This window comes from Heliangelus exortis, chromosome 1, assembly GCF_036169615.1.
Source record: "Heliangelus exortis chromosome 1, bHelExo1.hap1, whole genome shotgun sequence".
Taxonomy (NCBI): Eukaryota; Metazoa; Chordata; class Aves; order Apodiformes; family Trochilidae; genus Heliangelus; species Heliangelus exortis.
This window is the reverse complement of record NC_092422.1, coordinates 85,805,610-85,822,983: the sequence shown is the minus strand read 5'-3', so window position 1 is coordinate 85,822,983 and position 17,374 is coordinate 85,805,610. Positions and strand designations below refer to the sequence as shown.

Below are 17,374 nucleotides of genomic sequence, written 5' to 3'. Positions count from 1 at the left end.
ATAAACTGAAGAATGTCCCCAAGGAAGATGATGGAAAAACCCTGTTAAGATGTGGAGTTTCCCATTTGCAAGACCTACCTCTAATTCTCAACCAGCACATTTGACTACTCTGCCGTGCTTTGGACAGCACAGAAGTTCTACACTAATTTGTAACAAGTCCCTCTGTTGTCTCAGCATGAGAATGTGCTGCCTAACTCATGCTGCAGGGCTTTTTTACACTTATCAATCACTCTCATGCTGAATTGATGGCAACTGTTTTTTTCCCCAATAAACATCATCATCTCAGTCTCTGACGAGATGAGCCTCTTCCCATTATAGCATCTCCTGATGTCTCATCTGAAAGAAATGCCCCTAGCCAAAAATCACTGGGGGAGTGCTTTGGGAACCTCTAAGCAGATGCTTATGTAGTTCTTACATTCTTCCTTATGCAACCACTGAGTACAACTGGATAAAGAACACTGGCACAGAAGGAAGAAACTGCTCTTATCCAACTACACAGATCTTACTGCTACATCTACCCGAACTGGTCAATATGCATCAGCTCAAATGTTTATGTATTTATCTCATGATCACAGGATTTTCCTCCATGGTGATCTGCTTTGGAAACCAGCAAAAAAAGCAAATTTTTAAATAATTCTCTCAGAAGACATCTGAACTTGCCTCTATTTCAACTTAATAAACATTAACTAGCCATGGAAAAGAAACAAAGGACACTTTCATGCCAAAAATATTTCTCCATTCGAGTAAAAGAAAAATTAAATATGTATTTACTGGGTTTTGCCACTAGCATTCTGGCAGATGGAAGGTATTTTCTCTTATTTATTCTAAGCAGCAGTGCATCATCCGGACTATGCTTCCTAAAGTGTTTGTATTGCCAGCTGCTAGAGACTAAATCTGCAATAAACACTATACTCTGATAAATACCAGTGCTAAAAACAAAGAGCAAAAGAAATTGTATTATTGTCTGAATGTTCTGGTTCAGACCACTCTGTCCCTTACTCCTCGTAGAAGCTACTCACACTGCAAAACTAGGTAATCTAATTAAATAAAAGGAGTTACTCCAGTTTTTACAGAACAGAGAATTCTCAGTCATTGCTCTTTTTGCTAGTACAGAGACTGATGATGGTGTATTTTATGAATACAGCCATGTACCTCTGATTCTCATGTGGCAACACACATCCAAAGGTGTTGAAAAAATACTGGTCAGCTGTTCTTGGAAGCCTGTGTTCCACTGATTATATGTACAGCCTTTCTGGATGAAACTGCTGAAAATTTATACTAGGTGGGATAATACCAAATTAAAAAAATTAAACAATCAAAGGGCATATTGAAATACAAGCCCACTGTCATGTGACAGAAGATCAGCACCTAGAGTCCTGCAGTGAACTCCAGCAGCTTTATTTGTGATTTCATATAGAAAAACCAAAAATTAAAAAACTAGTCCACTCCAAATCCATACATGACCTGCATTACAAACAGAACAAAAACCAAAATAAAACAACAAAAAAGGCACTGTGGCCGTAATTTAGTGCCAGTTACTAATTTGAATTAAATGACCGCTATATATGAAGGGGGTGGTGGAAATGGGCATAAGCAGGCTAAAGTAATATTTAGAATAATAAATCAGATGACAAACATGAAGAAAGTGAATGAAGAAGCTCTGCACTGGGTTGAACAATTTTAACAAAATATTCTGGGAATACTTTTACAAGGTATATAAGGAAAAAGTAATTTGTACTGCTCACCCACTAGAAATTTAGTCTAAAAATGATTTATGAACTTTCTATAAATATAGAAAGAATACGACATAATAAAAAATACTTTTTTTCTTTTTATGTAGTTTCTTATATGATAAACTCTGCAATTACAGAAATAGATTTTCATTATATAGTATAATTAAAGAGAAAGAAAAGGTAGAATTTTCATTTGCCATGTTCTTCTGTTTTGCAACAGAGTATTTCACTCTACTGCATTTAGCCTGGCTATTCAAGGGCTGTTCTCAGAACAGAGAATACAGAAGTCTTACTGCTGCACTGCTCTAAAAGACCACTTCCTCATTGCCCAAAAACTCTTAATGCACTCAAAACCCTCTCAGCTTTTTAGGTTTGTGTTTAATTAAAATCTCTTCCTCCTCTCTTATTTACTTAACTACTGTTATGCATTCTATTTTGGGTGAAAATTTCACATATCATACTCAGTGTCTAAGACTCACTTTGGAAATGGAGCCTTAGAAAACACTGTGGAAGGCAAAAATGGACAAAAAGAAACACACAGGAAAATAAAAGTTTGTTTTACATACCTAACTGCTGTAAGACAGTTGCTTTTACTTGTGCAGGAAGGTTTTCGATCTGCAAAAGTTGTTCATAAGCTTCCTTTGCAGAGTGATACTTTCTCTGCAAAAGGAAAAAGGTAAATGGATTAATCATAAAGCTTAGAACACATCACCAGTAGCAATGATTTCACAGCACTGACAGCACACAAACACATTGACAAAGAATTCTATTAACTTCTTTTTTTTTGCATACAGTGCGTATGAAAGCTTTAATGATTGACGTATATATATATATATGGTAAGAGAATAATTTCCATAAATATAATATTTACTACAAATTGACTACTTAAGATAATCCATCGAAATTTGCAAATTATTAAATTTGGTCAGCTCCTCACACATGCAATATGCTTCTTATACTAAAATTAATACATTGCTTTTAAGGGGAATGCCTGTATGCGAGTCTGCATCCAAAAAAACCCTACACAAACTCCTCCTAGGGAATCTGTAACAGAAATTAAGATCATTGGTAACTGGTGGCTGGTATAATTTTGCCTCCCTTCTTCCTTTGGTATATTTGAGTTAACCTTTCAACATATTATGCCTAGAGAATGAAAGCATGTTATCCTATTATTTGCTATCTAGTTTAAGTGTGCTTAAAGCATGGAAATACTTAGTATTCAATTCTTAACTCCCTATATAAATAGGTCTCGACACAGACAAGGCATTCCTGGGTTAAGATCTTGTTCTTTATTGACTTCTGGAACATTATGAGCTGCTTTGTATGCATTAAAGGTTACAACTACTTGATCTTTGCGTTACCCTAACAAGAAATGTTTAACAGGGATTAGGTCTGTTCCTCCTCTCCCACAAAAGTCTAGAAGACAACTGCTGAGTTAGTAAGGGTACATTTTTTTCAATTTTTTTTTTTTTTTTTTTTTTTTTAGTTTCTAAAAGTTCTATAAATTTTTGAAGAAAAATATGTTTTCAACACTAGACAAACAGATTAAGACCATCCTAAAAATAATTGGAGCTACCTAAATTAGCTGTGTTTATTTTATGCAAAGAGTACCCAGTACTGACTGCTGGTGTTTTAGAAGGGACAATGGGGAAGAAGGCTCTAAACAATATAAACACCTATTCTGTAATATAAACACCTAGGAGTTAAAAATGTTATTAGGTTCTTGAGATCTCATAATCACTGAAGACAACTGTTGATTTAAAAACCTTATTCTAGTCAGGAAGAAAATTTAAAGCAGCAATAACATACTTTAAAATGTAACAAAGGGAAGTTGGTAGAAAATATTTTTAATTGGTGTTCATGAAATGCAGACAACTGGTAAGAAAACAAATAATATAAATAAATAAAATATCCATGACCAGCAAAATAAAAACAACCAGCGAAAAAAAATTAAATTTAGCACTGGGAACAAAATGCATATTTTTTTACTACAAAGGATGATAAGCAAATGGAAAGTAGTTCATTTTACAGCACAACAGCAGAGGCAGCAATCCAGATGTCAAATAGGTAAATATTAGTGCCTAATATTTACACCTTGAAAAATATGTTTACATGTTTGGGAGGAATTCAGAAAGTTATATTAAAATCTGGCATGTTTTCCAGCTCTAGAAAATTTTTCAAGTTTTTAATGTTGTATTATCTACCCTTTAGTAATCTGTCAGTATACATGCCTTAAAATATTACAGAAAACTGTTTACATTTGGCTTTATTTAGATATGTTAATTACAAAAAATTCCAAGCCTGAGATATCTGACTGCATCATTAATGGACTTAAAAATGGGAAGGGGGACCCAACCCAACATCTCTCTTTAGATATTGTATAAGCTACCACACAAAGTAGCTAGAGGGACACAAACTGCCACATACAAAATAATAGAAAGTAGCTTTAAACACCAAGAAAAACCATTGCTAACTCTTATCAGCACCAGCCCATTCTCTTGTTCAGAGGCTGGCAGCCCATCATTTAAACTCCTGTAATGTGAAGGTGCATAATTAAGGAATGAATTAACTTTTTCATTAAATATTAGAGGGTAGGTGATTTTCAAATATATGAAGGGGTTCAGAAAACTGTAGCACTGGGTCCTTGAAAAGAAACCAAGCAACGAGCCTGCCTCAAACCATAACTCTTTGTTGTCTTAAAGGTCATATCCAGAATGAAGTGAATCTGTGGTTCCAAGTTTCTCAAATTCCAGGATAGAAGACACCCCTCACAACCTCAAGTGTGAGCCAAATCAGGTCTAACAGCAGAATGCACTGAAGTCTTTTTGCTCTGACTTGTGTTAAAACGAAGTTCCTGCTGCCTATGGTTGTCAGTCAGCAAGCACAGCTTAAGCACTTGTAATGCAATTATTTAAGGCACCTGGCATGGTGACCTGGGGCCTCCAACATTCCCCTTCACTCTGGCAGATCAAAAGAACAAACGTGTCATCTATGTCAGGCGTGCTCCTGTGCTCAGAATGACATCTGGACAGTGTCCAGGTAAGAACCACAACAGTCCATGAAGTTTCTTAATATTTTGGGACCAGAGATTTCTGTCTTGATGTATAATGTTGCACTAAAATCACTCAAAGTAAGCATATCCTGTTTGTCCAATGTGTATCTTTTATTTAGATATAAATACCTAACATAATTTTTCACCGTGCCGTCAAACGACAGCATTTACTTTATTCAAGCTCCTTTTCAGCTGGTTGAAAATGTATTTCATGGTCTGTCATCCATTTTAATTCAGCAGCTTTTGTTTTCATGTTACATCCCTTCCTCAGTCATACAACACCTCTAAACATAATATAAGGGAATACAATCTACATTACAGGACCAGTCAGACAAATTATAAATGTGTAACAGCTATTTCAGCAGCTGCTCATTTTTAATTTACTTACACTCTGGAAACGCAGTATCTGTTCTGTTGATTTCCAAAATAAAATCTGTGGTATAATTTGATATAGAACTAATAACACAGCTTTATGTGCTATTAAAATCAGGTTTCAAATGTTTCTGTCACAGATTCAACTGAATGAATATATAAATTTTATGTCAAATATACTTAAAAGGCACCAGGGCAACTGGCTAGTCTCAATTGTGTGTGTGTATCTATGAGAAACACTATGAATATATATGTAGAGAAACAACATATGTATATCTTTAAATATATATAATATCATAAAATAACTTTATTAAATATGCTTAGGGGGGAGATTAGTGGATACATAAGTTTATTAAAACAGCTACTTCACTTTAAACCATGACAGTCCATATATTTTCAATTTAGCCAAAGCAAATAAAGTTTCTTTAGTGATTCAGACTTCCACCTAATTTGAAAAAAGCATCCGTGTTCTAAATTCCACAAACAGATTACACCATATAGTTAGAAACTCAACTTTATGAAAAGGAGCTTAAATCTTACCTGGATTTCATATAAGTGGGCGATGTGAAACTGAACTGTAAGAGTAAGAAATCAACAATGTTAGTTTCAATGAATGACAACAGTACGATTTTTCAAGTGAGGGATAACCAATGTTTCAAATTTATCAATGCAAACCCAATACAAATTACATTTTTAAGATATAAAAGAATATTTTGAATTGAAACTTCATGCCTAATATAAAAGAACTTGCAGATAATTAATATGTACCCTCACAAAGCATTAAGAGTGAAAACAGATAGTGCAGAAAGGCAGTCCATTTTTTTTACAGATTTTACTTGTACTCTGAAATGCAGTCGATTAACCTTTCAATAAACTAGCAATAAAGTCTCTTCAAGCAGACATGCATAACAAGAGAATGCAGGTATTATTTTCTGTACATAACTGAGTTAGAAATAAAGGCTTGTTTCTTTTTTATTCTGCCAAGGGACAGACTAGTTGGGTTACAGAACAGAAAACCACATTATACAATGCCAGTTTTATATATAAACTTAAATGTAGGTGTTTTTTTCTTCCTCTTTAGGAACTCTCTCCCTTGTTAAACTGAACTTAAAAGTGTTAACTGCAGATGGTATTCTGATCATTACTGAAAAGCATTGCAAATTCCTCATATAAATTGTAAGGAATGCCATAATACTAACAGCAAGCAAGAATTGTTGGCTGGAGGAAGAAAATGAAAGTTGTTCATGAGTAAAAGCAGAGGAAACATTAACCTCATGCTGCTCAAATCACTAAAGAAGAAAGGGGGAGTGCCTGATCTCTAAGGCTTCAGAACTGCTAACCTGGGCTAGTCATCAACTGGCAGATAGCTAAAGCTGGCTGAGATGAATGTAATCCTTATTCTGATTTGTTCAGGAGAGAAAAATTCCTTTGAGACAGCCTTTTGCCTGATGTTCTTGGGGACTACAAGTAAGTAAATACCTGTGTTTGAGGCAAGTGCAATTTATTTTCAGTCACACAGATTTCTTTCTCTTGAAGCTACAGAGTAATGTGACACAGAGGTTTACACTGGTAATTTGAAGTTCCAGGGGTTCTCTTCAGGTCATAAGGGAGGGGAAAAGCTCACTTTATGCACTGCTTTGTCCTTCACTATAAAGGAAACAGCTTAGTGCACTTCAGAAACCAGGTCATAATGAAATGCATTATCTAAAATTTTAATAAACTTTTTGTGTTCCTTGCTAAAGGGAACGTAACACACCTATTTATGTTCACTACATCATCAAACTTCACTCTCTACTGATGAAAGATAAACCTCCGCTTTTGTTTCAGGAGTTCATTACCTAAAAATTCTCTTCTTTTATGTTTTTTCCCCTCATAGCAAAATACTCTCAGTGTGAAGCTAAAAAAGGAAGCCAGGCCATCCAGGGGAAAAAAATTAAGGCTTTCACAATAAAGACTGCCTAAATAGAAAGAAGACATCCCTAGCATTGAAACACTACTGCTAGGAAAAAGCTCACTCTATTGCTGTTGTTACTCACCCAGCCTTCAGAAATGTAAGGCAGAGGATTAAGGCAACCTCAAGCATTTTATGTGATGTTACCCCGATACCCTGGATCAGAGTGCATGGCTCTCCTTCTGCCACATAATACAGGAAAACCTGACAAAGTATCCCTCATTCCTTGGGTCATCCAGGCACCATGCCCGAGGCCACGTGGCAATAAAGCCCTTCGGTGGAGCCATATGTCTACAGAAACCCGATGCAGAGAGGACTGGGGGGGGGGTTAAGTAGGTAAACCTTTCAAAAATGCAGATAGCGTGAAAACTGATCAAGTTAGTGAGAAGTAATATGAACTAACATGAAATATAATAAAAAAATCACATAACTCATAGAAAACAATAAAAGCCTTTACTTAGGAAGAGTTCTGAAAGTAATTTTACAAAATTATCTGTATCTTCTCCTTGAAAGGGACAAAGCCTGGGAGAACACCACACCTGGCTTCTGAGTATTGATTTCACCCACACCACCAATTTCACCCATGTAAAAAAAAAAACCTTTCATCACCCTTTTTGACAGAACATTCAGAATTTTATCCAGCTCTGAATTAAAGAAATAAAAAAATGCCTTTAAATATTTTATCCAATGCTTCTGAAGTTAGACTTAGGAGTTAACGTAAGCTCATCACCAAGAGCAGCATGAAGGTTACCTTGAAAACTAAAAAGAATAATTTACTTTACAGTTGTCTACCTTTTAATTCTTCCAGCCTCAAACACACAGACACATATGTTTACTCTTACACACAATTCCACTAACTATGGATTAATACCAGCAGGATGCTCTTTAACAACCTACAGTATACTGCATGCGAAAGGTCATACTGCACTAAAAGATTAAAATGTTCAAGTTCAAATTAATATATAGTTGGCACCAAATAAAAAACCCAAACAAATTATGTTTTGTACTTTCTCTTCCTTCAACAACATAAGACTGATGGAGATTTTTAGAACTATAAATTTAAATGGCATTAGAAATATAACTGAAAAATGACATTACCAAGATGACAGAAAGTTTTAAATAATTACTATTAAATGTGTGCCTTGGCACAAGCACTGTATTTCTAAATAAATAAACAAATGAAGAGTCAAATAGTGTGTTTCCTCTACGACTCATGTCTTCAGAACAATTACCAAGCTAAGTCTCAGTTTTTACTTAAAAACAATTCCCAGTTCCACTGCAATACCCATCTCCATTGACAGGTTTAGTAGTCTCCATCTCTCAGTACAGATTGTTTTGATTTTGAAGGATTGGTTCATTACGAATTGGTAGATGATTTGGTTTTTAAAAATACCTACAACAAAATAAAGGGAAATACTTAAAGGCTACTTACTTTCTGCGTTAGACAAAGTGCAGGGATTGCAGTCAATCAAAGCTAACTGAAAATGCTGGAAAAAAAAAAACAAAAAATTATTTGTTTTTCAAACACAGTAATTCTAGCATGTTGGCAAATCACTAAAAAAAAAAATCAGTTTTGTACTTGAGTATTTTACTATGTCTTAAAGAAAACAACTTCCAATTTCTGCTGAACCATTTCCTAGAGGAAAGTAAGGGGGGGTTATTGCAAACAGTAGCAACACTTCTAGTAAGGTAAGATAGCAAAAGGTATCTTCATAAAACAACTGGGATAGCATTAGGAAGAATGATTGCATCAAATGAATGGTCACAACTAGAAGATCAAATTTTCCTCTGAACACAAACTGAACATACAGTCATATTATCTCATAGACCTATAGAGATAAACACTGACACACTCAATTTGTCTACTTAGAAAAACAGAATACCCTCCTTCAAATTGAGTGATTTGATGTCTTTTTCAAAAGCTGGTCTCTTATCAAGAATCACTTTAAAATTAATACCCTTATATTAAAACAGGAGTTTCTAAGGAGTTCATACATTCTTACACCCTTTCCTCCAGGTTTTAAGACAACTTCCTTTAAAAATTAAAGCTTTTTTATTTTTTGTCACTTTTCCTCAAGAGATGGAAAAAAATTTATTTTAAAATATTTTTGCCTTCTAGAGCTCTGAGCCAAGCATTTCACTCTTCTAGAAAGGTCACACAACAAGAGTAATGAAGTCTGTCTGCCAGAAAGTCTCAATGTGAGCAGCCATTTCACAAGTGTCACGCTAATTCAGCAATCACTATTTAGAGTTCCAAAAGAACCAAGTGTGCTAAAATGAATGGAGCAAGAATGCAAACTCGAGTCTCTAAACTTTTCCATAAACTTCATAGAAAATTCCTACATAGCATAGAATTTCAATTAACATAGTAATCCAATAGAAAATAAGACCTAAGAATATAGGAACGTAAGAGACAGCATATAAAATACAACTGCCAGTACAGTTATCTACAAAACTCAGTTCCAGGTAGCCTGCAACAGACAAAACAATACTGATGCTTTAATAAATATTTAATAAATATTATTTAATATTTAATAAATATTATTTTTTAGCAGAAAAATTGTAATTTAGATCCAGCTGCTCAGGATGCCAAACGAAGCTTACTTATTATATTACTTATATATATATTACTTACTTATATATATTACTTATTATAATATTAGAAGCTTACTAGATGCATATACAACTCACTTTCAGTATAGTAACTATGAAATATATAGTATATATATATCTATACCACATATATAGTATAGAGATATATATACTATATAGATGTAACTTTCCTCATGGTCCTAATAATAACTCATGTATAGCATTTTAACAGGCCACCAAATTTCTAAGTAGACATTTTTAACAGAAAAACTATTTGAAAGTTAATTATACACAGCAAAGCTTAAAAAAATGCTAATGTTCCCATGAGCTCTATGAGGCACACTGTGATGCAGCACACCTCACAGACTTCTATCAATATCATTTTTAAGTTTTTAAAAATACATACAAAATAAAGTTGAATAACACAAATTTATCATTTTTTTAAATAATTTTAGCAGCATCATTCCCAGAAGAGAACACAGAAAACAAACAACTCACATATACCTTACATGCAAAATAACTTTTAAACCTCAGAACAAGAACTATATAACAGCTTATAAATACTGATTATCAGTTTATTTCTTTGCCTTGCCTGTTCATTTTTCTAATTTTCACCAGCCAAGAGAACTTAAAATCTACCTTCACTTACATTGCAATGCAGGTTGTGTGTCTCAGAGACATCCTTTAGTCGGTTACCATAGTGATTCTACTAAGCAAGCAACTTAAAAGAAAAAAGGACTCAATGAAAATAAAACGCTCTACTTTACATTGCATTTTGCCTGACAAAAGAAAAAAAGGAACAGTCCTATATACTTTGGCCTTTACATTGAGAATGCTGATCTAAATGGTACAAAATCTGTTCTGCACAGATGTGTCGACTTGCACTGTCACTAACAATTAATATGAAAAGATAAAGCAGAAAGGAACAGATTTGCTCTCACCTAGCAATACTATTATAAAATATAAGAAGATCTAAAGAGAAACGATTTACAACTGATCTGTAGTAGCTTTTTAACAGGGTTACTGCAGTGAGACTCACTGAGAGAAAGCAGGCAACCATGTAAGAAAATCTAACCATTTTAATATTTAAATATGCCTGTAGTATCAGTGCTGTACAGTAAAAAACAATCAGGAATACTCCCACCAATGCCTCCTAAAATTTAAATTTTTCCTGCTACATTAGCTGACTTCCAAACGTCAAAATCCACATTATGAATAATTTCTAGATGTAGTAAATTTCTGCCTGCACTGTACACCAAGCTGCAAATAGTAAAGAAATGGATAAGCCAAAGCCGGTAACAACAACAACAAAAGCCATTTCCACAAAACAACTATAGAAAAACAATGCACAAAAAATTCAGCACCTATCAAACCCAGAACCTTTAAAAAGCACATACACGAGCAAACCTACACCTCTTGCCAGCTAAATAATACGTAGCTCCCGTTAAGTATTCAAAAGCAGACAAAAAAACCCATGCATGCATTCTGACGCATAGAAGTCAAAAGCAGATCCACTATCCACAATTTCCAGCACCAAAAAATTAGAAAAACTGTAATAATTTCCGATTTCCATTTCTGCAACAAACAGAAGCAGCTAGCAAACATCTGCACCTCTCTCAAATATTGCAGTACTGAAGCTGGCTACTGCTGTGTGAAATAGTTATTATGCAGGAGAGGCCACTGCAGTTCAGAGACAGCACACAATACCTCAAGGCAGACAGCAGTCTATAGAAATTCAAATCCCGAGTAAGAGGATTTACCTAGAAGGCAGTGTTCTGAATGTTAAAAAGTAACAGGCTCTCTTGAAGAGCTGCAGCTCAAGTCGTAATACACCTTGATTTGCTGCCATCTGTAATTGCACAATTATCTATAGCCTGTTTTGTCTCCTCTGGAGTCCTTGACTTGCCTCTGACTGTGGAAACAATTTCAAAAGTAACCTTTCCTAGGATCAGAAGTACAGTGGATTGCACAGAAACAACAGATGAAAGCATTAGGTAGTAAAACAGTAACCTGACACTGATTTAGGTAACTCAGTATGTTTTCACTGCTAGAATAAAACATCTAACAAATTAGTCCTTCACTATTTTAAGAGGCAAATACCCAGGTTTTTGTTGTTTCTTCCATCAAGGGATGACCAGCACAAAACGAACTGTTTTCTTCTTAATGCAAGTGTTTCAGTACTATCTCTGTTTACATCGAAGCCTGAGACTTCAAAAAAATAGCGATCCTACTCCCTCCTCCTCCTGAGGATGACATTAGCAAGTTTACCAGCCCTCGGTTCTGCATTTCTTTAGCAAGCACGGCGAGCCATCATTTGAAACCTGACAGTTCTCACAGACTTACCATGAAGGAAAGCTCCATCATGACTCAGTAAAATTCTGAGGGGAGATGGCTTTTTCTGCCTATGTGACCTAGGTGTGATGCCTATGTCCCCCCTCAGAGCAGCCTTTGTTCAGAGAAGTAGGACAGAGAGAGAAAGCCTTGCGTAAGACCCAGGGGTGGCAGAGTGCCAAGCCTCCATTTGCCAGGCATGTCTGGGGACAGGGGAGGGGGTCAGGAGAGGACATGCTACGTGTGCTGCTGCTGCTGCTGCCACCTCCGCTCACTGCTCTGCTCTCCGGCGCCTTCTGAATTTAGAACACACGCAGCTTGTAAGACAAAGATTTGTGCAGTGTAAATACCGAGTGATTTTGTCCCACGTTTAAAAGGAAAAAAAAAAAAAAGAGACTGAAGATAACTGCTGCATGGACAGGGCAGAAGGAGGATGCTTAAAGGCAGAAGAAAAAAAAGTCATGTACGCATAAAGCGAGTAACAGCAGTATGTTTAGAACTATCAACTTGTTTTGACCAGCTGTATGGGAAAAATTCTTTTTGAACAGGAGGATCAAAATCTGACACAGCACACTGGAGTGCTTTTCACAACATTATCTCAATAACCATATGGGCCAGCACCCATCCAGGTGAGCACTGGCCTCTCTGCAAGTAAATAATGGTAAGAGAAAGTGGCCTGAAGTTGCAACAGAGGAGTTTTAGACTAGTTATTCAGAAGAAGTTCTTTACTGAGAGAGTAGTCAGGCACTGGAACAGGCTGCCAAGGGAGGTGGTGGAGTCACCATCCCTGGAGGTATTTAAAAACTGAGTAGATAAGGCACTTCAGGACATGCTGTAGTGGGTATGGTGAAATAGATATGGATAAATATTTTACTGGGGGAGGAGGGAATGTTGTCAGTTTGACACAGTGATCTCAGAAGTCTTTTGCAACCTTGACAATTCTGTGGTTTTATCAGCATCACATCGTGCAGCATCAAAATTTAGCTATCCCTGGGTTACAGCCTGAAATACAGCCAGCAACAACACAATGTCATGGGGAAATGGGATGACTGGAAGCTTCCTCTGGCTGCTGCACCACCACAGAGCTGAACTGACCTGAGCTGGGGTCATTTCAGGACCTGCAGCTCCCTGCCTCCAGCCCACTCAGTCAGCCAGGCTGAACGGAAAGCACAGGATAATCCTTGCCCAGTATCTGTGGCTACCTAGCCAATACTCAGAGAGACATTATTGCATGTCCTGAATGCCAACCTTTCAGAGTTACAGTTAATGAACCTGGACCAAGATCCAGTTCCCATGAAGAAAAGGTCCACAAATGAAGTAAGCTCATCAGCACCAATACTCATGATGCTCAACTTGTGAATCAACTCTTTCTCTTCTCCTGGTTTGTTCTTCCCCACCCCCCAGTGATTAAAGATGCTACGCAGCATGTTAATTAAATTTTAGCATTTCTTCCTCTTTGTAACCATATTTCTAAAATACAACTACAGTTTTCTTTTATCGGAAAACTCTGAAACACTCAAAAATCCAAGCAAAACTAAGAGAGCAAAAGAAAACTTTGTAGGCAGGACAGTGCACCAACCAGCTGCAGGCATAACTCTCCTGCAGCTTGATTACAGTGCCATTAAAAATCTTTCATAGTTTTACTTCTTGTCTATGTCTCTCCATCATACACTCATGCAAACTACAAAGACTTAGAGAGCAATTTCAGTTCAAAATGCTGCTTTCCATCCACATGCATTTTTATGAAAATAACTGTTTTGAGTAAGTTTATTTTGCTTTCCACAAAATCCTTTTTAGGCAAAATGCATAAAATCTTGGATATTCACCTTGCAATATGTAACGCCCCTTGTTTTGTCTTTTATCTAAAAATGTTACTGGTGAGCTTATGGCAGAAATAGACATAAAACTAGACAGAATAAATAAAAGCTTCCCATAACTGTATATGTTTTGATTAGATAGTTTTTCCTTTAATAATAGAAGATGAATACACACATTTCAACTTAAGATATTTAAGGTTAAAAATCATTAATCTGAGCATAGAGGAAAGATAAGTAGCTTGTGAAACAGCACTTGAAGGCTTGAAAACACAACATTCCACTTTCATAAATCCCTTTTTATTACTGAGAAAAAAGAACATTAAAAATTATTGTCTATAACAGCTACATATTGGCATACAATAGCTGAAGTAGCTAAAAGTATCTTTCATAAAGATATATGACAGGAACATTATTTGAGTAAGCGATGGAAAAGTATCTAACTATAAATATTTACTTTGAGCTTTTCATCTGTATATCCATGTTAAGTTTTATATTTTTCATGCATATTCATGTAATCCATTCATATTTTCCAAATTATAATTCTTTTGCAGCTTTTTTCTTACCCTAATATAAGCAGTATGTCTGAACATTGCTAACAAATGAGAATCTTTAGGAAAATAATTAAAAAATTTAAATTATATTTAAATTTATGATTTATGGGCAAGATCAAAGCACAGGCCTGAAGCAAACTACTAGGATAGCTGTTTTGTGTATAAGAGTAAAAAAAAACTAAAAATGAAAGGAAAAATCAGTATTTCTACTAAAAGACAGACAATTGAAAACATGAAAAATTTAATTCTTATTTTTCTAAGGATTTTGTTGCTGGGTACAGGATTCATCTGCAATAGTTAAAAAACAAAAAATGCCCCAAAGCACAACATAGCTTGGCTTGCCATAAAATATCCTGCTCCTGTCCAGAGTTCCTACCGATCACAAAAAAAACCCCACAATAATCCACGATAAAAAAAGCCCCAAACAGCACACCTATTCACAAAACCAAGCCACATAAAATCTCCCTAGAAGTTATCATTGTAATATATATGAAAACCTAAGATTTCATTTTTCCCCCCTCAAGTACTCTGTCAGTAAACAGTGGAATTAAACTGAGCTTTGTATTCAGCTCTCAGAGTCACAGCCCTAAGTCCCCACTGAAATCACACTGTGATTCTTCAACATCCCCAAGCAGAATGAGCACCAGATAGATTCCTGTTTCCTGTAGCTGTCATTTCCAATATAACCCAATTATTAAACCAAATAATACCAAAGCTGTTATTTTTCTCTTTCCCTCAGCTTCTCTTTTACACATTCAGTGGCCCCACACAACAGACCCATCAGCACTCAGCTTCTGCCTGGACAAGAGGCATGGGGGCTGCCCATTGTCTCCTGTGTGGATGGAACAGTTTCTGTCATGGGTATTTTTCACGTCCCAACAAACACGACCCACAAGCAGCCTGTTGGTACCTCTGTTACAGGTCAGGCCAACCTGAGCCTCAGCTTGCAGAGCTCAAATGGGTAACATGTCACATTCTACAGACTTGTCTTTGAAATCTCTATCATTCTGATGATTTTGCTAGAAATTGGTTAAAATTCAAAAGTACTTAAGAACCAACTTATGTGCACAAGACAGGATGATTGCATACATGTATCAAAAAAGGGGGACTAAAATTGAAAAAAAAACCCATATTCAATAAATAGGGAAAGGACTAGGAGAGCAAGTGACGTGTCAAAAATATTGTGGCACATACTCAGAAGCTGGAACATTTGATCACGATGCCATCCCAGCTAACACCATCAAACACCATATTCCTAGTTTCATTTGTAGGAAATGGCAAATAGGAAGGGGGCAGCTGAACATGTAGTGAAGTGGAAAAAAGTTAAGGCTGTGACATAAACCCTAAAGTATGCAGCTGCTATAATAATCAATAATAAATTACTGCTCTTCCCCCAAGTCACTGCCAGTGGATTTTGTAATTAATTATACTTTACTGATGAATGGGGCAAATTCAGCTTCCATGTATCACCTCTGAAGGTGACACTTCCTTAGTTGTTAGGTTACACAAGGACTATTTTCTTCTCACCAGAAGGGTCAGGTTTTTTTTTTCCCCCCCCTTAATATAAGCCTGGGGGCCAAATAATTTTCAACAGCACCGGTGTTCTTGCCAGAGTTTACATCAATTACTGCTGCAATGTTAAGAACATGCAAAAGCAGTAATTGGTTTTGAAAAAACATTGAGAGTTGATTTTATGCTTGTTAAACAGCACTCTAGTAATTATCTTGATCATCAACATCTTAAAATAGTAAAAATTAATTTTGTGCTTAAATTGCTTATATAAAATAAAGATGATTTATGTTAATGGCCTAAAATTGTGAAAAACATGGAATATATGACCTTCAGACTCCCATCTTCCCCCTTTGCCTGAAAACGTGCTGACAATGACTCATCTGTTGGCAATGGTTTATTCTTAGCAATTACAGACTTAACATGAATGTTTAAATACCATCAAAAATATTATGATATTTCAAAGTACATTAACGCAGCATCGGTACAGCATGTTAAATCCATAAGAAGTGAATACCAGATGAAAAGTTACTTCCACTTTTCACCTCAGTGTCAAACAGGAAGCTCAAAGAGGGCTACAAATTATGTTACACAGAGCCCTGGTCTGTATTCATTGCCAGTCACTAGCAGGCTGGATCCAATACCCCATAATCATCCTTTAAAATCCTCCATTCTTTTAAAAAGGTCCACAAAAGAAAAGAAAGGCACAAGAAGACAACTGTGTCTTTTCATTACTTTGAGAAGAGACAAGATACTCAGTCTCAGAGAGCAAGACAGACATTCTGTGAAAACATCCTTTTACAGTCTTTCATCATATCTCTTCCTCATCTTATTCTCCCATACCTGTGCATAACCACTGCATCAGCACTTCATTTTGTTCTCTTCACTAAGGAAGTATTTTTTGACTTGCCTCTCATATTCTTGTCACTCACAGAGTTATGGTTTAAGGTTTTTTTTTTAAAAAAACTTCAACTCAGAGATCAATCAGGCTGACTTTTAAAGAAGATACTCCCCTGCTCGTTCTACTTAGTCTACTCCTCAATTGACATACTCTGATGTATATGTTGGTATGTTAAATGGATAGTATTTTGTTTTCAAACAAATTAGATCAATCTCTGGACTTAATACGAAATCCATAGCTGAGCTGAACTGAAAACAGCTGAAACTGAGACTGAGTGGATTTTCTTGCTGTTACTCTCTGCAACCTCCACTGCAAAGGAGGTAAACCAGAAACTCTACCTTAGGTAGTTGTAACTCCAGAGCAGAGTTTCATGTGTTTTGAATTAGAAGGGGATAAGACAGCTCTACCCCTTCCTTCCTGTTCATCCACTCCTGCCATGTACCTTGCAATGGATCTAGCAACTAAGCAATCTCAAGTTGAGCTGGTTCAGACTTCTTATGCACCTCAGTCTACAAAAGGAAAAAAAATCATTTGACTCAATGCAGCAGAGAGTGCCAAAAAATTC

At 35.9% G+C, this 17,374-nt stretch overlaps 1 protein-coding gene across 19 annotated transcripts in view; it reads right to left on the bottom strand.

Annotated features, from left to right (window-relative positions):
• Window positions 1–17,374, bottom strand: part of KDM6A (lysine demethylase 6A) — a 159,549-nt gene that overhangs the window by 53,601 nt on the left and 88,574 nt on the right. For 12 of the 19 annotated variants that reach the window (XR_011727337.1, XR_011727336.1, XM_071751540.1 and 9 more), the window contains 3 exons: window positions 8,541–8,595; window positions 5,698–5,732; window positions 2,300–2,393 (listed from right to left, as the gene is read on the bottom strand). Coding sequence is in view for 11 of the 19 variants with exons in the window: in XM_071751540.1 (XP_071607641.1) it covers window positions 2,300–2,393; window positions 5,698–5,732; window positions 8,541–8,595 (184 nt within the window). In the remaining 8 variants the exon portion in view is untranslated. The other 7 variants (XM_071751617.1, XM_071751639.1, XM_071751656.1 and 4 more) reach the window with 7 other exon arrangements.